We start from the raw sequence: 18,255 nt of genomic DNA, 5'->3' as shown, positions 1-18,255 counted from the left end.
CACCAACACATGTGTACCCAAGAAATTGATTCAATTTAATCTCAGTCAGAGCAAAACATTGGGAGGAAGAACCGCCCCCCTCCCCCCCCCCCCCCCCACCGCCCCACCGCGAGAATACCTACCCAGTTACACTAAAATCAAACACAACACCTTTTGGCTCATCTATGCCATCATTTAATACATGAATGGCCCATGTGTGGGTGAAACATAGGAGCCACAAAGGTGAAAGGCTTCTGATATAGACGATCAGGAGATGAACATCATCTAAATCAACAACCCCCTTCTCTCAGCCAACATCAGCAGCCTCGCTTTAACTAGTGGCAGTCTATCAGTCAAGAAGACTAGAGCCCAGTGGTCGGACTGGTGCCTCCTGGAATTCCGAGACCTTGAAGATGAGACTTAAGTTCTATGAATAGAAGAGCCTCGTGCCAATGCTCTTAACATGTCCTTCCTACCTCTCGCTTAGAAAGGAACACAGAAGGAATGTTGGCATTTTCCATCTTATCCAGGGAGCGAACAATCTCCTCCAGAGTCTTCCGGTAACGTTCTTCATTGACCACCTTCACCTGGGAGGGAGACATCAGAGCCTGAGTTGCCTTCTGCCCATTTCCTCCTTTTCAGTAAAGAAGACATGCACAGTATTGGGAAAGAGCAGTTGACAGCCACACAGAAAGTGAAGACTAAATAGATTTAATTAGTTAACAAAGAACCCAATTAACAATAGTCTCCGGAGGGTCCTCCAGAGGCTGAACTTGTGGTAAAGCCAACCGCTTCCTGATTAGCTGAGAAGACACTGGAGTGAAAGCTTGGTTGGGAGCTCTGCCAGGTCGCAGAGCTGGGGCAGAAAGATGTCCAGTGACTTTGCTGCCTGTCAACAGGCCTGCGGTGAGAAACTTCTCTAGGGTTTGATTTAAAGTGGCATTTCTCAAGCTTTTGTAACCTGTGCTCCATCAGCTAAGATTCTGTCAGGCCTTCCCTTCGGTATTGTGAATTATAAACACAATTTTTGTCACTTTCCAATAATAAAACTTTGTAACATCCATTAGGCTTTTTTCAAGCCACCACATCCTCACAGATTCTGATATGCCTCTACCTGAACCCTCGAAAATTGGTAAAATAAAGAAACAGAAGTCACAGGAGAAGAGATAATAAATAAAGAGATGTTCAACCTGGCAATCAAAGAAATGTAATCTATAATAATGACATATCTTTTCCTTTTGGCTCATTGGGTTGGCAGAAATTTCAGAGTGATAAAATTCAGTATTAGCCAGGATGTGGGAAATAAGCTCATACAGAGTCAGCAGAAGTGGGAGGAGGAGGGAGCTCTACCTTTACTGACATAGAAAGATCTCCTAAGACATAGTCAGTAGGGAAAAAAAAGATATTCTCTCAGAACAATCTGCATAAGATGATCTCTTTTACAAAAAGAAAAAACATCCTCTGTGTTGTATATAGGACACTGACACATTTCTACATGCATAGAAAAAGGCCTAGAAAGACATAGTCCAAAAAAAAAAAAAAAGGAAAACTTCCATGTACATAGAAATACATAGGAGAAATATACGAAAATAATTATGAATTGGATTTAAATTAAAACACTGTTATTTAAATTTTTTTTTAATTTTTAAGTATTCTCTACACCCAACATGGGATTCAAACTCACAACCCCAAGATCGAGAGTCACATACTCTACAGACTGAGCCAGCCAGGCACCCCTAAAAACATTTAAAAGCTTTCTCACACTCAGGTGGGGAGGAGGAGACCAAAACGACAAAGGTGGTTATGAGAACCAGTTCCCTACAGAGTGATTGCAAGGGGTATCAGCTCCCCACCTACCCCAATGTCAAACACTGAGCTGACAGGCTTGTGGTCACTGGTCTTCAGGGCCATGTGGCTCTGGTAACTCAGCTGAGTGATGTTCTTCCCTTTCCAGAGGACCCGGTCACACCAGGCAGGAGCACGACACTTCTCACTGAAATGCAAAGTCTGCGCTGGGGGCCCACACAGGCACACCAGTGCCCAGTGCCTGGCTGGCACCCTGGCTCAGCTGGGGAGACAGGCCAGGGCCTCCAAATGCGTGTGCATGCAGGCCCAGGGACCCAAGAAGGCACAGTGCTTCGGGCCCACCAGGGGACAGCATGTACCCTGTGGGTATCACCCAAAACAGCTGCTAGGTCTCTAAGCCAAACACGGTTCAGAATGATTCCCTGCTCTTTACCCTCCTATGGGGATGAGATGAAAAAGGCAACCTGCAAATAAGCACTCTGTGGCCCTTAAAAGATGGTGGTGTAAACAGGCTCTGAATTCCTACTGCCTAGGTTAGAATCCTGGCTCTACACTTCCCTGTTTGGGAGGCTCTTTATTTCTTATCTCTTTTTTTTTTTTTTTTAAGATTTTTATTTTTAAGTAATCTCTATGCCCACCATGGGGCTCGAACTCACAACCTCAAGATCAAGAGTCGCACGCTCCAGGTGCCCCTTGAGAGGCTCTTGAATTTGTGTATGCCTCCATTCTCCGATCTAAGAATTGAGGATAATAAATCACACCTACTTCCGGTGGCTGTAGGGATGATTAGATGAGGTCATAGAAGTGTGTGACATAATGTGAGGCATGCCATAAGCACTAAGAAAACCGATAAACTCCTATGTAGTGACCAAGTACAAGCTAAGCTGCTTAGAATCATCCTATCACCCTAAGCATGACTGAAAAGTAAATTATTGTGGAACAAAGCCTAAGGCAGTCGAAAAGAAAACATGTGGGAAGGTAGGGCTGCTGAATGAGCAGATACTGAGGGAAAACGTTTGACCAGAGTGCAAAACACGGGGAAGTCATAGGATTCCTATCTCCTTCTTTAGGTCCATGGGGGCAAGTGCTTCCCGAAATTTCTGGGTTTCCATTTGCACAACTCCCTACCTACCTGGTGTCCCAGTCGTCGGAGCCAGTATCATACTTATATGTGGGCTGGAACGTGAGCTCGCCTTCAGTGAAGCCTTCGAAGACAGTCTTGGCCGTGACCTGAGTTTTCAGCTGTGTATAAGGATGGAAGGGGGGGAAAAAAACAACAACAAAAAAAACAAAAAACCTCAAGATAAAAAAACTGAAACCTTGAATTAGCAGAGGAAAGGGCTTTAATCTGGAAGTTGAACCCTAACCTAAAGGGAAAGGCCCAGGAGAAAGTTATTCTGTAAGATTCTGAGAACGAAATCCTAGGAAGGGGAGTAAGCTGACCACTCCTTTGCCTGCTGTACAGTTTTTAAGGCTCTTTTCTAAGAGTGTACCTGCATCCAAGGGACCTGAGTACCGTCTTACTGAGACGTCCCTAAGAGGATCAGGTACCAACAGACACGGAGCTTCTCCTTCCAAGTATCAGACATTTCATCTGCGTAACACAGTTGTTCCCACTGTACATGGAGAGAGGACTACATGGAAAAGGGTCTGGAAAGATACAGTGCAAAAAGCAAAGGGGACTTTCATGTACATAGAAATAGAAGTATACCAAAACAAGTATGAATTAAATGTAAATTTAAACAGTTTTCTAAAGGAGTTTATCAAATGAGTTATTTGAACTGGGGGAAGCTCTGTGCCTTGATGTCCCCCATCTGCAAATTCTGGATTGGCAAGAGAGTCTGCCCCCTGGGGCTGTTGGAAAGCACTGTCAGCTTAGAATAGTGCCTAGTGCATCCTGAGAATAGCCAGCATTCCTCCTGCTGCACTCATTTGAGGAGCTCCTTCCAGATCACACTCTCAGGGAGATGAACAACCACAGGTGCTCCTGTCTCCTCCCGGGGGGACCAAGCTTGGCCCGTCATGGACTGATGAAGAACTGCCAGCTAGCACTGGACACAGGGTGGCAGCTATTCAGGGGACAACAGTTGCCAAATTCCCCAAAATAGGAATGCCTAAAAAAAAAAAAACTACTAAGGAAAAGGCCGCAGAAACAATAAAAATGTAGATATTAACGTAAGAGGAATCTTAAATCAGTATGTAAAGACCTTAAAACCATCTGGAAAGCAAAGAATACACAAAACAGGTACTGTTACTTGAAGAAAGACCAGAAAAGAAGGCAAGAGGAGGTCAGCAGGAAACCGCCAGGGAAGCTAGAATGCCTCACTCAAGAATATAGATGCAGTAAACAGTTTTGAGCAGATTGGCTTAATGCGGAAACAGGAATAAAAGAGAAAAAAACACGTAAGGAAAGGAAAGGAACTGGAGAGAAAAATGGTCAAAAAGGAGATGATTCCATAAAAGAAAGACACAACAAAGTTGAGATGTTTCCCCCTCTGACTGATGTGCATCAGGGGACAAAAAGGTTAACAGAAAGACTGAGACTGGTGACAATAAGAAGGCGGCTACAGACTAAAAAGAAAAGGGACTTGAACCTTCTGAACAACCCTGATCACTTGAATGGTTTTGAAACCTACAGGGACGAGTAGCCTCAAGGAAGCCAGCGAGACACACATCTCTTGTCCTGTGAAATGGCTCATGCTCTGAGCAAGAACTGCTGACCCAGACCACGGTGGAGAACAGCAGGTTCCAGAACTGGTTTCTGGCAGGAGTGAAGAAAGCCACTCAGGAGAAATGGCTGTCATTTACACTGGACAAGTCTGGTTGAAGAGCAGGAGGGGGCAGAGGAGGCTCACTCAGAAAACAATTTAACAAATCATCTTAAACACACTAAGGATCTCTATGAGAAACTTGGCAACCTTTTAGCCCCTTCTTGAACAAATGAATGAACACGCAAGCACCAGGGGAAAGGGGAGGGGGAGAGAGAGACTGAGAGAGAGAACACACGTTCCTGCCCCCAAGGGGGATGAGGCGCCTCGAGGGAAGAGCCGATGGGGAGGCAGCCATGGATGAGGGAAGGCAGAAAAAAGAGAAATGACAGGCCATCAGCTTCTCAGGGAAGCCTGCCCAGCGGAGGAAGAAGAGGCCGAGGGTTGGGAAGCCAGGCCTTCCTGTGCCCTCACAGTGGCGGGACAGCTGCCTAAGAGGGCACAGGTGGCTGTGTGTACCTGATCATACGCATACAGCGTCTGGAAGGCCTTCTCCTCGATGAGCTTTTTCACCGTTTCCACATCCAGCTCTTCTATCCTGTAGTTGAGGTCCCCCAGCCACAAGATCACACTGTGAGGACAGAGCACAAAGTTCACAGTTTAGGCGGGACTTCCCCCATCCTCGCCAGTGTGCTTCTGACGGGAGCGCCCTGAGACTCGGCTTCTTGGTGGCTGGCAGGGAAGGGACCCAGCTGTTCAGGAAATCTTTTCTCTTGCCATCCCATTTCACTCCACTGCTAACATGCTGCTGACTCCGGGACCTTGCTCCAGTTTCATGAGAAACAGCCTGGAGTCGTCCTGGACTACTTTATTCTTGTGTGGTTGGAAAGACAGCCTAATCAGGTCTAAAAGCAAGACCACCATTCACCTCACTTCTGGGACGAGGCACCAGAGATCAAATATTGGGTGTCATGTCGATTGCTCAGGGACCCCGCACCAGATGATGCCATCATGTCGCCTCCGTGCACATCGCAGTCCACAAAACACTCTCCGCCTTTGTTTCTAGAGCTGAGTTCCTCTGAAACAAAGCTCAACCTTCACAGGGGAGTCTGAGTTAAACCCCCACTGTATCCTTGGTTGGCTCTTTGTGCGAAGTGTGGCAGGTGTTTTATTACACCTGCTGCTTTGGGAGAAGGATAACCAAGCATTCCCAGATGACCGTGCACATCCCATAAGGTCCGCTACTGCTCTATCTGAAGCCAGCAGCCAGGCACTGGAGAATGCATAGCAGGAGACACGCACGATAAATGCACCCACGAGCTCACAGCAGACAGACTGACATGCAAGCTGCCACCTCCCAAACTAGGGTGCCGGAGGTTCAGCAGAACGGAAGACACACTCCCTGCTGGGTTCCCTGGAGAAGGAAAGCCATCCCGTCAGCTTCCAGAACACCAGTGAGCTCAAGACAGTTCCACCACCGCGGCAGGCGGGATGAGAGGCTTGAATCTGCGTGCTCCCTGGCAGACACCATGGCCCCAATGGCTTCTTCCTTTTTCTAAAAGAAGTGGCACAAGCTTCAAGTGTTACCGTAAAGCCTGGGATTCTAACATGCCGCGAATTTAGACATACGGGAAGTTTTAGAGATTAAGGGAACAAAGATCAGCACAAGATTCTCTAAGCAGCTGTAACTACAACTCTAACGGTGAATCAAGAGGTTTAAGACTAAGCGAAGGTATACTACTGCAGTCCAATTTCAATCACATATGCTTCTGGAAAGAACAGATGTACAGGATCTGAAAACATACTTCTAAAACCTTGCGAAGCTTGCTGTAAAGTTTGACAAGCTCGTTCTTTGGTTGCTTCCCTCCTGCTGTTTATCGAGGCAGACTCGCATTAAAATAAACCAACGTTTTTCTGGGGACAAATGACGTGGGACCAAGATGCCAGAGATCTGCCGGATGGGGAGTTGAGAAACCGAACATCTCATGGGACATAACCCGCGAGGAAGCAAGCCCTGGCTGGAGCTCCCACTCGGGCCGTGGGAGGCCTGCCCCCAACGCAACAGGGGGAGCCCCAGCTCTGCACAGCAGGAGCGGTGAACTGCTTGGGCTCCACGCCCAGACTCACTCGTGCTTGCTGATGGTGAGAGGGGGGAGGCTTGGGTCAGCCTGACAAAACTGCATTCGAGAACAGATGTCTTTATAGTCCTGGTTCCTCCTCTCACACTCTTCTGTGTGGGCTGCCAGGTGAGAGTTCACGACACAGATACTGGTGTTGTGGAGCTGGAACCGGATGGCCACTCCTCCCTTGTTGCCCTGCGGAAAAGAGCCCGACAGAATCCGACTCGCCACCTCGTCGTGTCGGTCACTCCCGCCCGCACACCCTCAAAACGTTTCCTCTTCAAAATGATCCTGACAGAGAGACGAAGCAGTGTGACTGTATGTCTTTGAACAGGTAAGAAAACAAACCCCAGAGTCACTGGCTGGAGTGACTAGCCAGTCAGTGGCCAAGCTGGGTCCACTTTTCACTAAGTCACAGGCAAGCCACATGCTTGCCCTTCTCCACAGGAAGCCAAGCTCTTGCAGTGGAGTCTAAAAGTGGGACTGTGGGAGCCTCAAGACAAGAAAATTGCAAACCTGTTATCAACATTCTTTCCTTTTTTTTTTTTAACTTTATGTTGAGATAGAAAGAGAGAGAGAGAGAACGAGTAGAGGAGGGGGGGAGAGAAGAGGGGGGCGGAGAGAGAATCTCTCTCTCGAGGGGCCTGACCCCACGAACCGTAAGATCATGACCTGAGCCGAAACCAAGAGTCGGACACACAGCTGACTGAGCCACCCAGGCGGCCCTGGCGCTCTTTCTTTATCTTGGTTTCCCAACAGCGTCTCTGCAACATATTTCACGGGCGGAAGGGGCAGATCAACTAGAGGCTCCGGCGTGGAGCGGACACAGGGATACGTGCTAATGGGGTAAGTCAACTGAATGGGGTGAGTTCACTGAAATCCGACCTCTGAGCGGTCCGCTCCATCTAGCCGTGCTTGAATGCCCCGTTCATCTTGTCATACCAGCACCATCCAACTGGGGCGCGTGCAGTCATGGTATCAGGACACGCAGTGTCAAAACCTTAGGGGTCAAGGCCACCGGTGTTGCCAAGCATACCGACCAAAACCTCACCATCCTCCCCATGATTCCTGTCCCCACGGTCTCAGCTTCCACCTCGGAGATGTGCGCCGCGTGTTCCTGTTTGACGTACAACAGCAGCATAATCCCGACCAGTCGGATGAGCTTCACCTGGACAACAGAGCCAAACATTCAAGTCATGGCATGAAACACAGTCGAAAACGGGAATAAATGTCCCAGAGGAAAAGGAGTCTTGAAGTTGGTTGGCTCAGGGTGCTAATGCGTCTCCTTCTTCCGAACAGGACACAGGGTGATCACCTGTTCAGCTCACTGAACATGCTACGTGATAACCTGGACAGCCTGCCAGCGCCAAGGCCTGCGTCTTTCCTACCCACAGCACCTCTTCTGGAGGACTTGGAACTGAAATAATTAGGACTGGCTTTTGATAAAGGTCACAGGAAAAGTCCAAACGGTCTTCGAATTTCCCTGCGTGGCAACACAAAATTAAAGGTCACTGGCCCCTCTCTTACCTTTGCGTATTTGGCATCTGGATGAAGACCTTCTGATACAGCTTTAAACCACTCTTCTTCCTTTGGGGTATCATGGAAGAAAAAGGCCTCCTTACTCAGGTCAAGCTCCTGGAACCTATTATAAGCAGCAAGCGGTCAGACAGAGAAAGGTAGTGTGCGAGACAACCCGTCCTCAGACTGGTTTAGATGCACGTGTCCTGGGTCTCCAGCTGAACTGCAGGCCCCTCGAGAGGGGAGAAAAATAAACACTTGAAGCCAAGGGACTAAGTGCTAAGGAACCACCAGCACTTTCATGGGCAGCCACCCATTTCCTCTCTGTAACCAGCCTGTGAAGCAGTTAGAAGCATCTCCATTTCACAGCCAAGACCGCTATTTCACACAAGCACCGAATGGCAAACTGGGGGCCACGCCTGCGTCTATATAAATTCCAAATTCTAGGCCCTTCCCACTTTACCATACAGGCTTCTTTGCTGCCCCCACCCCATCCATAGTGCCCAGGACAGTGGTAAGAAGACAGAAGTATGGAGGGGGGAAAAAATGACTGATGGCGCTTTTAAAAAAGCTACCCTTCCTGCCCTGGCAAAAAGAGATCTTTGCTTTATGACTGACAAAGTGTTGAATGTGTAAGTGATGAAAGTCAATTCAAGGTGTAGTGATTTTAACAGGAGGGTTGCACTAACAATTAAATAATAGCATTTAAATGCCAAGCACATCACTTTAATGGTGCCGGAAATTTGTTTACCACGAGTAAGAACATCAAACAGAGAAGCAGCTGTTATTAAGCACATGCTCATTTTTCAACCCCTTCACCTGCTGCGAAAACACAGTTATACATTCATGTCCCTGTCCCTTCAACCCCAGCTGTACTTTCTCGAGATGTAGAGGCAACCGAGAAGAGAGGCACTCACCCTACACAGTACACATCTGGGGCCTCAATGCCATGGCTTAGCCAGGGCCGGAGGCATTCTTTGGGGGACTGGCCATTCACATTGTACGTTCCCACAAAAAACCTGTCAACAAAGAGAACTGATGAGTCACTTGGGAGGACTATGGACGTGACAGGGGAAAGCATCCTATGCTGACTTTGCCCAGTTTCAGTCTCTTTGGGGTGGAATTCGAAGACAAGAAATGTCACATCTAACTTAGACCAATGACTGTGGCACCAAAGGGTGACTTTGGTGCTTTCATGAGGACTTCAAACAGGACAGGCCTACTCTGAACATTCCTGTTTAGCTTTGAAACACATTAGAGAGCTATAATCCACAAAACGATTCTTCATCCTGTGTATGCTAGGGAACTGGGGGGGGGGGGGGGGGGGCGGAGAAGTACCTTGTTACTTTCAGAAGGAAAGCAACAGCAGTGTTCACAATAAGTGGTTCTTTATATACCTGGAAGCAATGTTACCTTGTGTTTATAGTCCCAGTGCACGGATTTAAAAAGATCTAGCAGAATCCTGCAACCCCTACTCATTTCACTTCCAGTAATCTTGTCTAAAAAGATTACCAAACACTAACTTCAATTCACTAACTTCAACTTAAAGGACTTTCTTCAGGGCCACGCAGATGGCTCAGTTAAGTGTCTGACTTTGGCTCAGGTCATGATCTTGTGCTTTATGAGTTGGAGCCCTACACGGGACTCTCTGCTTTCAGCGCAGAGCCTGCTTTGGACCCTCTGTCTCCCCCTCTCTCTCTCTCTGTCCCTCCCTCGCACACGGGCTCTCTCTCTCTCAAAAACAAATAAACATATAAACAAAGAAAGGACTGTCTTCAATGCATACGTGCTTTCGCTCTCCCAAAACTAAATAAATATACACTCAAAGGCCTGGAATGACCAAGAGATACGCAAATTTCAGGATATCATTCCTTCTTCTGGCCCCTATGTCTCTTCAAATATTGCTGTAACTATTTGCAAGTTGTGTCACTTCCGCTCTACCACACCTACCACCATGCCTGGCCAGAGAAGGCACAAGAATAAATGCCTACTAGTGAGTGAAGAGCGAAAGGAAATGATCATTTCGAAAATGATGGGAGGGACTCCGCAGAAGGATTTGCTTCCAAATCCAGGATACGGGGGGTTGGGGGGAAGTGCTTACATTCCAGAGAGCTGAGAGATCACCTTGCTTTGAAAACAGTCCACCCAGTTAGCTACCTGAAGTTCTGGATATAGGCATAATCCTCTTCTCTCTGCACCAGATGTGATTTCACTATTGTATCTCGCAGTCCGAACTTCTGAATTGATAAAATATGAGCCTTGTCTGATACTGTGATAGTGGAGGAGCGCACCATGTTAATGATGTCAGACTTGGATTTATTCTGTCTAGAAAAACAAAGAAACAGAAATTAATCATATTCTGATGAGTCTCCCCATGACAAAATACATGAACATAAAGCTAGAAGTTTCCAAAGTTAAATGCATTCACTAAGACAACATTATTTCTACGTGCAATTAAATAAACTTACATGTTGTCAACCATATAACACATTGGTCCAGAGATTTTCTGATAGAGATCTCAGATCGGGGGGGACCTTGAAGACATACTGATCTAATCCCTTCCTTTTTCAAATAAGAAAAATGAGACCTAGCATCATCAATGGTCCACCCAGTTGGATGGTCGCAGAGTATGGATTAGAACCCAGATTTGACGGTGCTCTTTCTAGACCCTAATGCTTCATGTAAAGAAACTATAAAACTATCCAGATCCTTTGACTTGACAATTCTACTGTATCTCTATTCCACAGGAATAATCAGAAATAAGAGGAGAACAAGAAAATCTGTATTTCATTTTTATTTGTGCAGTTTTAACAGTCATACTAAAAATTATTCAAATGCCAACATTTAAAGTTAAGCAAAATAGAGGCGCCTGGGTGGCTCAGTCGGTTAAGCATCTGACTTCAGCCCAGGTCATGATCTCACAGTTCGTGAGTTTGAGCCCCATGTCAGACTCTAAGCTGTCAGCACAGAGCCCAGAACCTACTTCGGATTCTGTGTCTCCTCTCTCTGCCCCTCCCCCGCTTGCGTGCGCGCGTGCTCTCTCTCTCTCTCTCTTTCTCTCAAAAATAAACAAACATCAAAAAAATTTTTAAGTTAAGCAAAATTTAAAATTTGATACATTTATCTAACAGAATCCTAATAACAGCACAGAAACTTTTGTTGATGATTACTTAATGAATTAAGATATACGAAGCACCCACAACAACTTTTGACACTGAATAAATAGCTACAAGTATCCGGTATTGTATCAAGTACATACTAATTATAAGTGAGCTGAGAATGACAGATCTACCTATCATTTAAAATTCAGGGATTCCAGGAGTGCCTGGCTGGCTCAGTCAGTGGAGTGCACCACTCTTGATCTTGGAGTCGTGAGTTCAAGCCCCACGTTGGATATAGAGATTACTTAAAAAAAAAAAAATAAAACTCAAACAAAAATAAATAAAGTTCAGGGATTGTTGGCTACTGCTTCAGTGCATAATTAAAATACTGACCAAAACAAGTTTTTAATCTATCTTGACCAGATGAGATTCCGGCTACAATCAGTAGGGGGCACTGGTGTACAGGCTAAATATAATAGCATATCAAAAAAAGAGAGAACATAAAAGCAGAAAAAAGTATCTTCAGAGTCCGGAAACTCCTAAAAGAATGGGAAGGAGAAATAAAACTGTTTCTAATCTTCTACATTTCTAAGGTAGGGTTATACTGCCACTTTCAAACTCTAGATGGGCTACTTGCTAGGTCTGGATCTTGGGTACATTCTATAAAGTCTCTTCTTCACCTGTTTCTGTAGCTGTAAAACAGAGAAAATAATGGAACCTATGTCTTAGGTTAAAATAAGATAATCCAGGTAAAAGCACAGTGCAGGGCATACACAGTAAATGCTTAGGAAGTGTCCAACATCTCTTAAGCCAGCCACCTTGGGACAACTTACATCATGCACAGTAATGGTCTCAGTTCTATAATGAGGAAAATTGTGGCCCTAAGAGACACAAATGAAGGGAGAGTGCATTACCTTGTGAGCAAGTTGTCTGCTGTATCCTGACCCCAAGAGCTTTGGTCCACAAGCATGCCTTTCCCATCTGACCTTGAATCATCAAAGTCAAAAACACCTAAGGGGAGGGGGAGGGAATGAAAACACACTTACATATACTTTAATATACAGACCCCCCACTTCTCAAATTGTAGTCTAGGAATCACTGGTTGTCCACATACTTCTTGAAAGCACAGGAAAGGTCTGTGCTGGTGTCTGAGTGAAGCTCCCAGAGCACAGAGAGAGGGAGAAAAAACAAGCATTTCATCCAGAGATCTTTACTTCTGAAAACATAAATATCCCACTGGTCTGACTCCCTTTTCCTAGAGACAAGAGTGCATTACAGAAAGAATAAAACTTTGAAAATCTGCAGACCTAAGCTCCATCACCAGCTCTATTTACTGACCTCTTGACTTTGGGCAAGGCTTCAATCTCTCTTAATGTCAGTGACTTGACCTACCCTGCCCTTCTCACAGGTTTACTGTAGGGATCAAATAGTTGACATGTAAGAACTTTGGAAGCCAAAGCCACAGCATATTATGAAATATAAGATAGTGATATCACTCCATTTACTCCAACTGGAACTTCAAGGAGGAAAGAGGCAAGGGTCAGAGATCTAACACTGGAAAGGGTCTAAGTGCTCTAGAGAATGGGAAGCACTTGTCATTGTTAACAAATTGCCTCAAAACCAAACAGCAAACCAAGGACTTTCAATGAATAAATACTTTGACACAGTTAAACCAAGATAAACCTGAAAAGGAAAATTAATCTGCCAACAGTTTCTTGGCTCCTTAAAAGCCCAATCTGTGGGATGCCTGTGTGGCTCAGTCGGTTAAGTGTCAGACTCTTGATCTCAGCTCAGGTGTTGTTCTCAGGGTCGTGAGTTCAAGCCCCATGCTGGGCTCCACACCGGGTGTGGAGCCTACTTAGAAAATAAATAAGTAAAAAGCCAAATCTCTTGTCAACAGAAAACAGCAATGGAGAAGCCACGGAAAGATGCTGCTTCAACACACAAGTTACCAGGAGCACTGGAGGGATGAAACATCACGAAAGAATTTTGCCCTGAAGACTATTACTAAACATGGATTACTAAACATGGATTTTCAACCATGCATTCACAGGAACCAGAAAAAAACAAACTTCAGAGTTGAAAACACACACATACACACACACACAATTTGAAACATGAAAATAATTACATTTCAGTGCCTCCAATCAATTCCTAAGGCCTTTCAATTTTGCCTCCTAAAGGCCTCTCAAATCAATATATTCCAATGTCACCCTACTAGCTCATGTTACCAGCATCTCCCTGGAATGACTTCAAAAACCTGATTAATAGTCTCCTGGCCTCCTTTCTCACCCCACCATCTCTGACCCGAACTCTACACTGTGGCAAGAGGATTTTTTTTTTTTTAAAGGAACGCTAATCACATCACTTAAATCTTTTAAAAGCTTCCCATTGGATAAACCCAACCCTCCCAATATGGCTGCCAAGTCTCCTTCTGGTCTGATTCCTGCCCACCTGTCCACCTGCATCTTTCACCACAGTCCTCTGGCTCCCTGCCCCCTGGACTGCCACAGTCTAAGTATATTAAAGTTACTGCAGTTATACCATGATCCCATCAGAAACCCACTTCCTTCTTCCTCATTCTGCTTTACACAGCTTACTCCTACCCATCCTGGGGCCAGGGACTGGCAAACTTTTCTTCAAAGGGCAGAGTGTAAATGGCCGAGGATCTGCAGGCTGTACAGTCTCCATCACAACTATTTGACCCTGCTGTCATAAGGTAAAAGGAGCCATAAGCAGGGCTTTGGCTTTCCAATAAAACTTTATTTATAGACATCAAAATCTGAGGATTATATAATTTTTAAATGTCACAAAAAATTATTCTCTTCTAATTCTTTTCAGACATTTAAAACTATAAAAACTATTCTTAGCTCACAGGCTGTACAAAGCAGGCAGTGAGCTGGATTGGGCCCATGGCCTATACTTAGCCAAGCCCTGCTATGGACCACATCTCCAAGGTCACTTCTTTTTTTTTTTTTTTTTTTTTTAACGTTTATTTATTATTGAGAGACAGAGAGAGAGACAGAGAGTGAGCAGGGGAGGGGCAGAGAGAGAGGGAGACACAGAACTGAAGCAGGCTCCAGGCTCTGAGCTGTCAGCACAGAGCCCGACACGGGGCTCAAACTCACAAACTGCGAGATCACAACCTGAGCCGAAGTCGGACGCTTAACTGACAGAGCCACCCAGGTGCCCCCCCCCTTTTTTTTAAATTTTTTTTTAACGTTTATTTATTATTGAGAGACAGAGAGAGACAGAGAGTGAGCAGGGGAGGGGCAGAGAGAGAGGGAGCCGAGGTCACTTCTTCTAAGACGCCACCATCTCTGACTCCTAGATAAGGTCAGATGCCCTTCCACTGGTGTTCCCACAGCTCCCCGTACGTCTTTCATTATAGCCTAAATTGCGGTGTATTATAACTGTTTCTCCCCCTGGTTAGACTGTGAGCTTACTGGGGACACAACTATGTCTGATTTATTCATCACTGCATCCCCATCATCCAGCATACCAGCCAGCACACAAGCAGTTCAATCACTCAACAATTCAAAAGAAAATACTGGGTGAATATGGATCCCTTATGTGTCTTATATAAATACGTAACATCTAAGCTCAAGTCTGTAGTGTTCTTTTGGAATGTTTCAGGCCATCTTCCCATTGTGTTCGGCATACAACAAAAGTAAGAAAGGAAACTACATCAGGTTGTTTCTAGACTTCTGTGACCCCATGGTTAGCTAGTTATCTCTGAGACCCAAATTCCCAACTGTATCCTACCTCTCTTGCTTTACTCTCATTGAACTCTAAAGCTTAGACAGCCAAGGTACTTGAGCTAGTGAATGGCATACGGGGACACCTATTAGAATGGTTGAAAACCAAAAAGCTGACTCTACCAATTGCTGGCAAGGATATGGAGCAAGAGGAACTCTCATGCACTGGTTGTGGGAATGGAAAATGGTACAGCCACTCTGCAAGCAGCTTGGTCGTTTCTTACAAAGCTAAACGTAGCCTCAACCATATGATCCAGCAATCGCACTCCTAGATACTTATGATTTGAAGTTTTATGTCCATATAAAAACCTGCACATAAATGTTTACGGCAGCTTTATTCATACTCATCAAAAGCTGAAAGCAACCAAGATGTCCTTCAATAGGTGACTGGATAAACAAACCATGGTACTCGTATAATGAAATATTATTCGGCAATAAAAAATAAGGGGTCACCAAATCACCAAAAGACATGAGTGAATCTTAAACACATATTGCTAAGTGAAAGAAGCCATTCTGAAAAGGTTACACACTGTAGGATTCCACCTATACCACATCACGGTTAAGGCAAAACTCTAGAGATGGTAAGTAGATCAGTGGTCACCAAGTGTTCAGTGGGTGCATAAGGATTAAGTGAGGGAAGCACAGTGAAACTATTTTGGGTCAGTGAAACTATTCTGTAAGAAACTGTGATGATGGATACATGACACTATCTATAGGCTTCAAAACTCATGGAACTTTATAGCACAAAGAGTGAACTTTAATGTATGCAAATTTAAAAAATCATTTTGGAGGTCAGGGGATCCTAGAGTAAGATACAGGAAATGACAAAGTATCTAACTATATTACAATTGTATGAACAGCCTCAATGAAGAGGACAGAAGAAAAAAGTGCTGACCTAAGTAACTTTGGAAATTAGTGGAACCTGTAAGACTAAAGGCAAAATGAACTGTATGCAAGCACTATACTCTAGCTGAAATGCTGTTTCCCACGGGGATATGGGTTAACAATTGTGAAGTCACTCTACCTGGATCCTGGAATTTAACACTTAAGAAAACAGACAGAGGAGGGGTACCTGGGTGGCTTAGTTGGTTGAGCATCCAACTCTTGATTTTGCCTCAGGTCATGATCTCACAGTTTGTGGGTTTAAGCCCCGCCATGCTGACACTGCAGGGCCTGCTTGGGAATTTCTCTCTCTCTCTCTCTCTCTCTCTCTCTCTCTCTCTCTCTCTCTCTCAAAATAAATAAATAAACTTAAAAAAGAAGAAAAAAAAGAAAGAAAGAAGACGGGTAGTGGATTGCAGGAGTTGGGTGTCTCATTGTAGGGGTAAAGAGGTTCCAGATAAACCTGGAAGGGGAGGAAGAGACTAGAATGATCCATGTGGTACTGGATTAGAGCTGGAGATATCAGCATGAGTTCCTGTTTACCTAACATAGATCCATATGGTTACATGCAGAAATACAGAGGCACACACGTGTAAGTATACACACATACATTTCCTTGCTCCATCAGCTAAGAGGGCCTAGAAGCAAGGACCCACCAGTAGCAAGGACCACTGTTTAATACCCAGATCCTGGCTTCTAATACCATTTATTCACCAATAAAAGGAACCAAGGCTCCTTGAAATATGGTTATCTTAGGTCTGGGGTAGGAAATATACAAGATGGAGCATTTTGTAGTGCCAGAAAACAAGAAAGCACTCAAAAAAACAAAATAAAACAAAACAAAATAGGGGCACCTGGGTGGCTCAGTGAGCTAAGCGTCTGACTTCGGCACGGGTCATGATCTCACAGTTCATGGGTTCAAGCCCCATGTCGGCTCTCTGTCAGTGGGGAGCCTGCTTCGTATCCTCTGTCTCTCTCCTTCCCTCCCTCTCTCTCTCTCAAAAAAAAAAAATAAATAAAAATAAACATTTAAGAAAATAAATTAAATTAAATTAAATTAAATTAAATTAAATTAAATTAAAACTCCCACAATGAGTGGAGTATGTCAAATGAACACAGGAGCCAATTGAAAGAGCTCCAGCAACAATACTGGATTCTAATTCAAAGTATAAAAGAAACAGCCATCAGTCCAAATAACTGAATAAAAAAATAAGTGGAGAGGAAAAGACAAATCTGCTCTGAAGAATTTCAAATACTGTAGGTGAACACTCTACCTTCAAGGAGGTAGAGCATGACTCCCCACGGCTCCCCCTGAAACTGCTGTGTTAAGGTTACTGATACGCTTCATTCATGTCGCCAAATCCAGTGGTCAGTTCCCCGGTTTTCAGCTAAGCTCACTTCAACCTCTCTTCCGCAGCACTTGATAGAAACCACTCCTTCCCCCCCCCCCCCACAACTTCTTTACTTTCTGAAGGCTCCTCTTTTCTCCATGCACCCCACCCCCACCCCCAGGAATGAATCCAGGCTAGGTCCTGGCATGACCGCTTCTCCAGCTACACTCTTTCCCAGCTAGGTGATCTCAGTTTCAGAGTCTTATTTTTTATTGGAAGGTTATTTATTATTTATTTTGAGAGAGAGAGAGAGAGAGAGAGAGAGAGAATCCCAAGCAGGCTCCACACTGACAGTGCAGAGCCTGATGTGGGAACCCACAAGCCATGAAATCATGAGCTGAAGTCGGACACTTAATGGACTGAGCCACCCAGGTGCCTCTCAGTCTCAGTTTTAAAAACCACCTACATGCTGACCACTCCCAAATTTTCATGCTCCAACCTAGATCTTTCAGCAGAGCTCTAGCTCCTTACCTAACCTGGCCTTCACACCTCTCTGGCCTCATCCACCGTGCTCTATGTCACCCGGTCTGCTCTGGCTCCGTTTCCTTTTCTGCTGTTCCTAGAACATGTCAGGCTCACTCCCAACTCAGGGACTTTGATCTTGCTGGTCCCTCTGCCTGGAATGCTTTGCCTTCAGATCTCCACACTACTCACTCCATTTCATTCCGGCCTCTGCTCAGACATCAGGAGGCTGACGCTCTATCTACCACCCTACCACCCCACATCACTCTATCCCCTTTCTCCAGAACTTCCTAAACTTCCTCTGTTCACGGCACCCTTCCTGTCTCAGTGATTTTTTTTTCAAAGAGCCTCTAGGCCAAAAGGAATACCTAATAGAGCTGTTCAAATAGTTAGGGCCAAATAAATTACTAAGTATTTAAGGCCTAACAACTTAAGTAGCAGTTTGAAAACGAATACACATAAATAGAAGGAAAAAATACTATTTGTTTCATGTTAAATAACCACAATTACCTACTAACGAGATGTGTGTG

At 45.0% G+C, this 18,255-nt stretch overlaps 1 protein-coding gene across 1 annotated transcript in view; it reads right to left on the bottom strand.

Moving 5' to 3' along the window:
* The window catches only part of INPP5B (inositol polyphosphate-5-phosphatase B), a 48,399-nt gene that overhangs the window by 8,788 nt on the left and 21,356 nt on the right, over positions 1 to 18,255 (bottom strand). The window contains 10 exon segments of the mRNA XM_058718002.1: positions 456 to 566; positions 1,837 to 1,972; positions 2,918 to 3,027; positions 5,013 to 5,124; positions 6,621 to 6,808; positions 7,665 to 7,781; positions 8,141 to 8,255; positions 9,049 to 9,150; positions 10,289 to 10,456; positions 12,147 to 12,243. Of these exon segments, the coding sequence (XP_058573985.1) occupies positions 456 to 566; positions 1,837 to 1,972; positions 2,918 to 3,027; positions 5,013 to 5,124; positions 6,621 to 6,808; positions 7,665 to 7,781; positions 8,141 to 8,255; positions 9,049 to 9,150; positions 10,289 to 10,456; positions 12,147 to 12,243 (1,256 nt within the window).

The sequence above is a fragment of the Neofelis nebulosa genome, chromosome 2 (assembly GCF_028018385.1).
Source record: "Neofelis nebulosa isolate mNeoNeb1 chromosome 2, mNeoNeb1.pri, whole genome shotgun sequence".
Classification (NCBI taxonomy): domain Eukaryota; kingdom Metazoa; phylum Chordata; class Mammalia; order Carnivora; family Felidae; genus Neofelis; species Neofelis nebulosa.
Note: the sequence above shows the minus strand (reverse complement) of the source record. Positions and strands in the feature narration are given on the sequence as shown.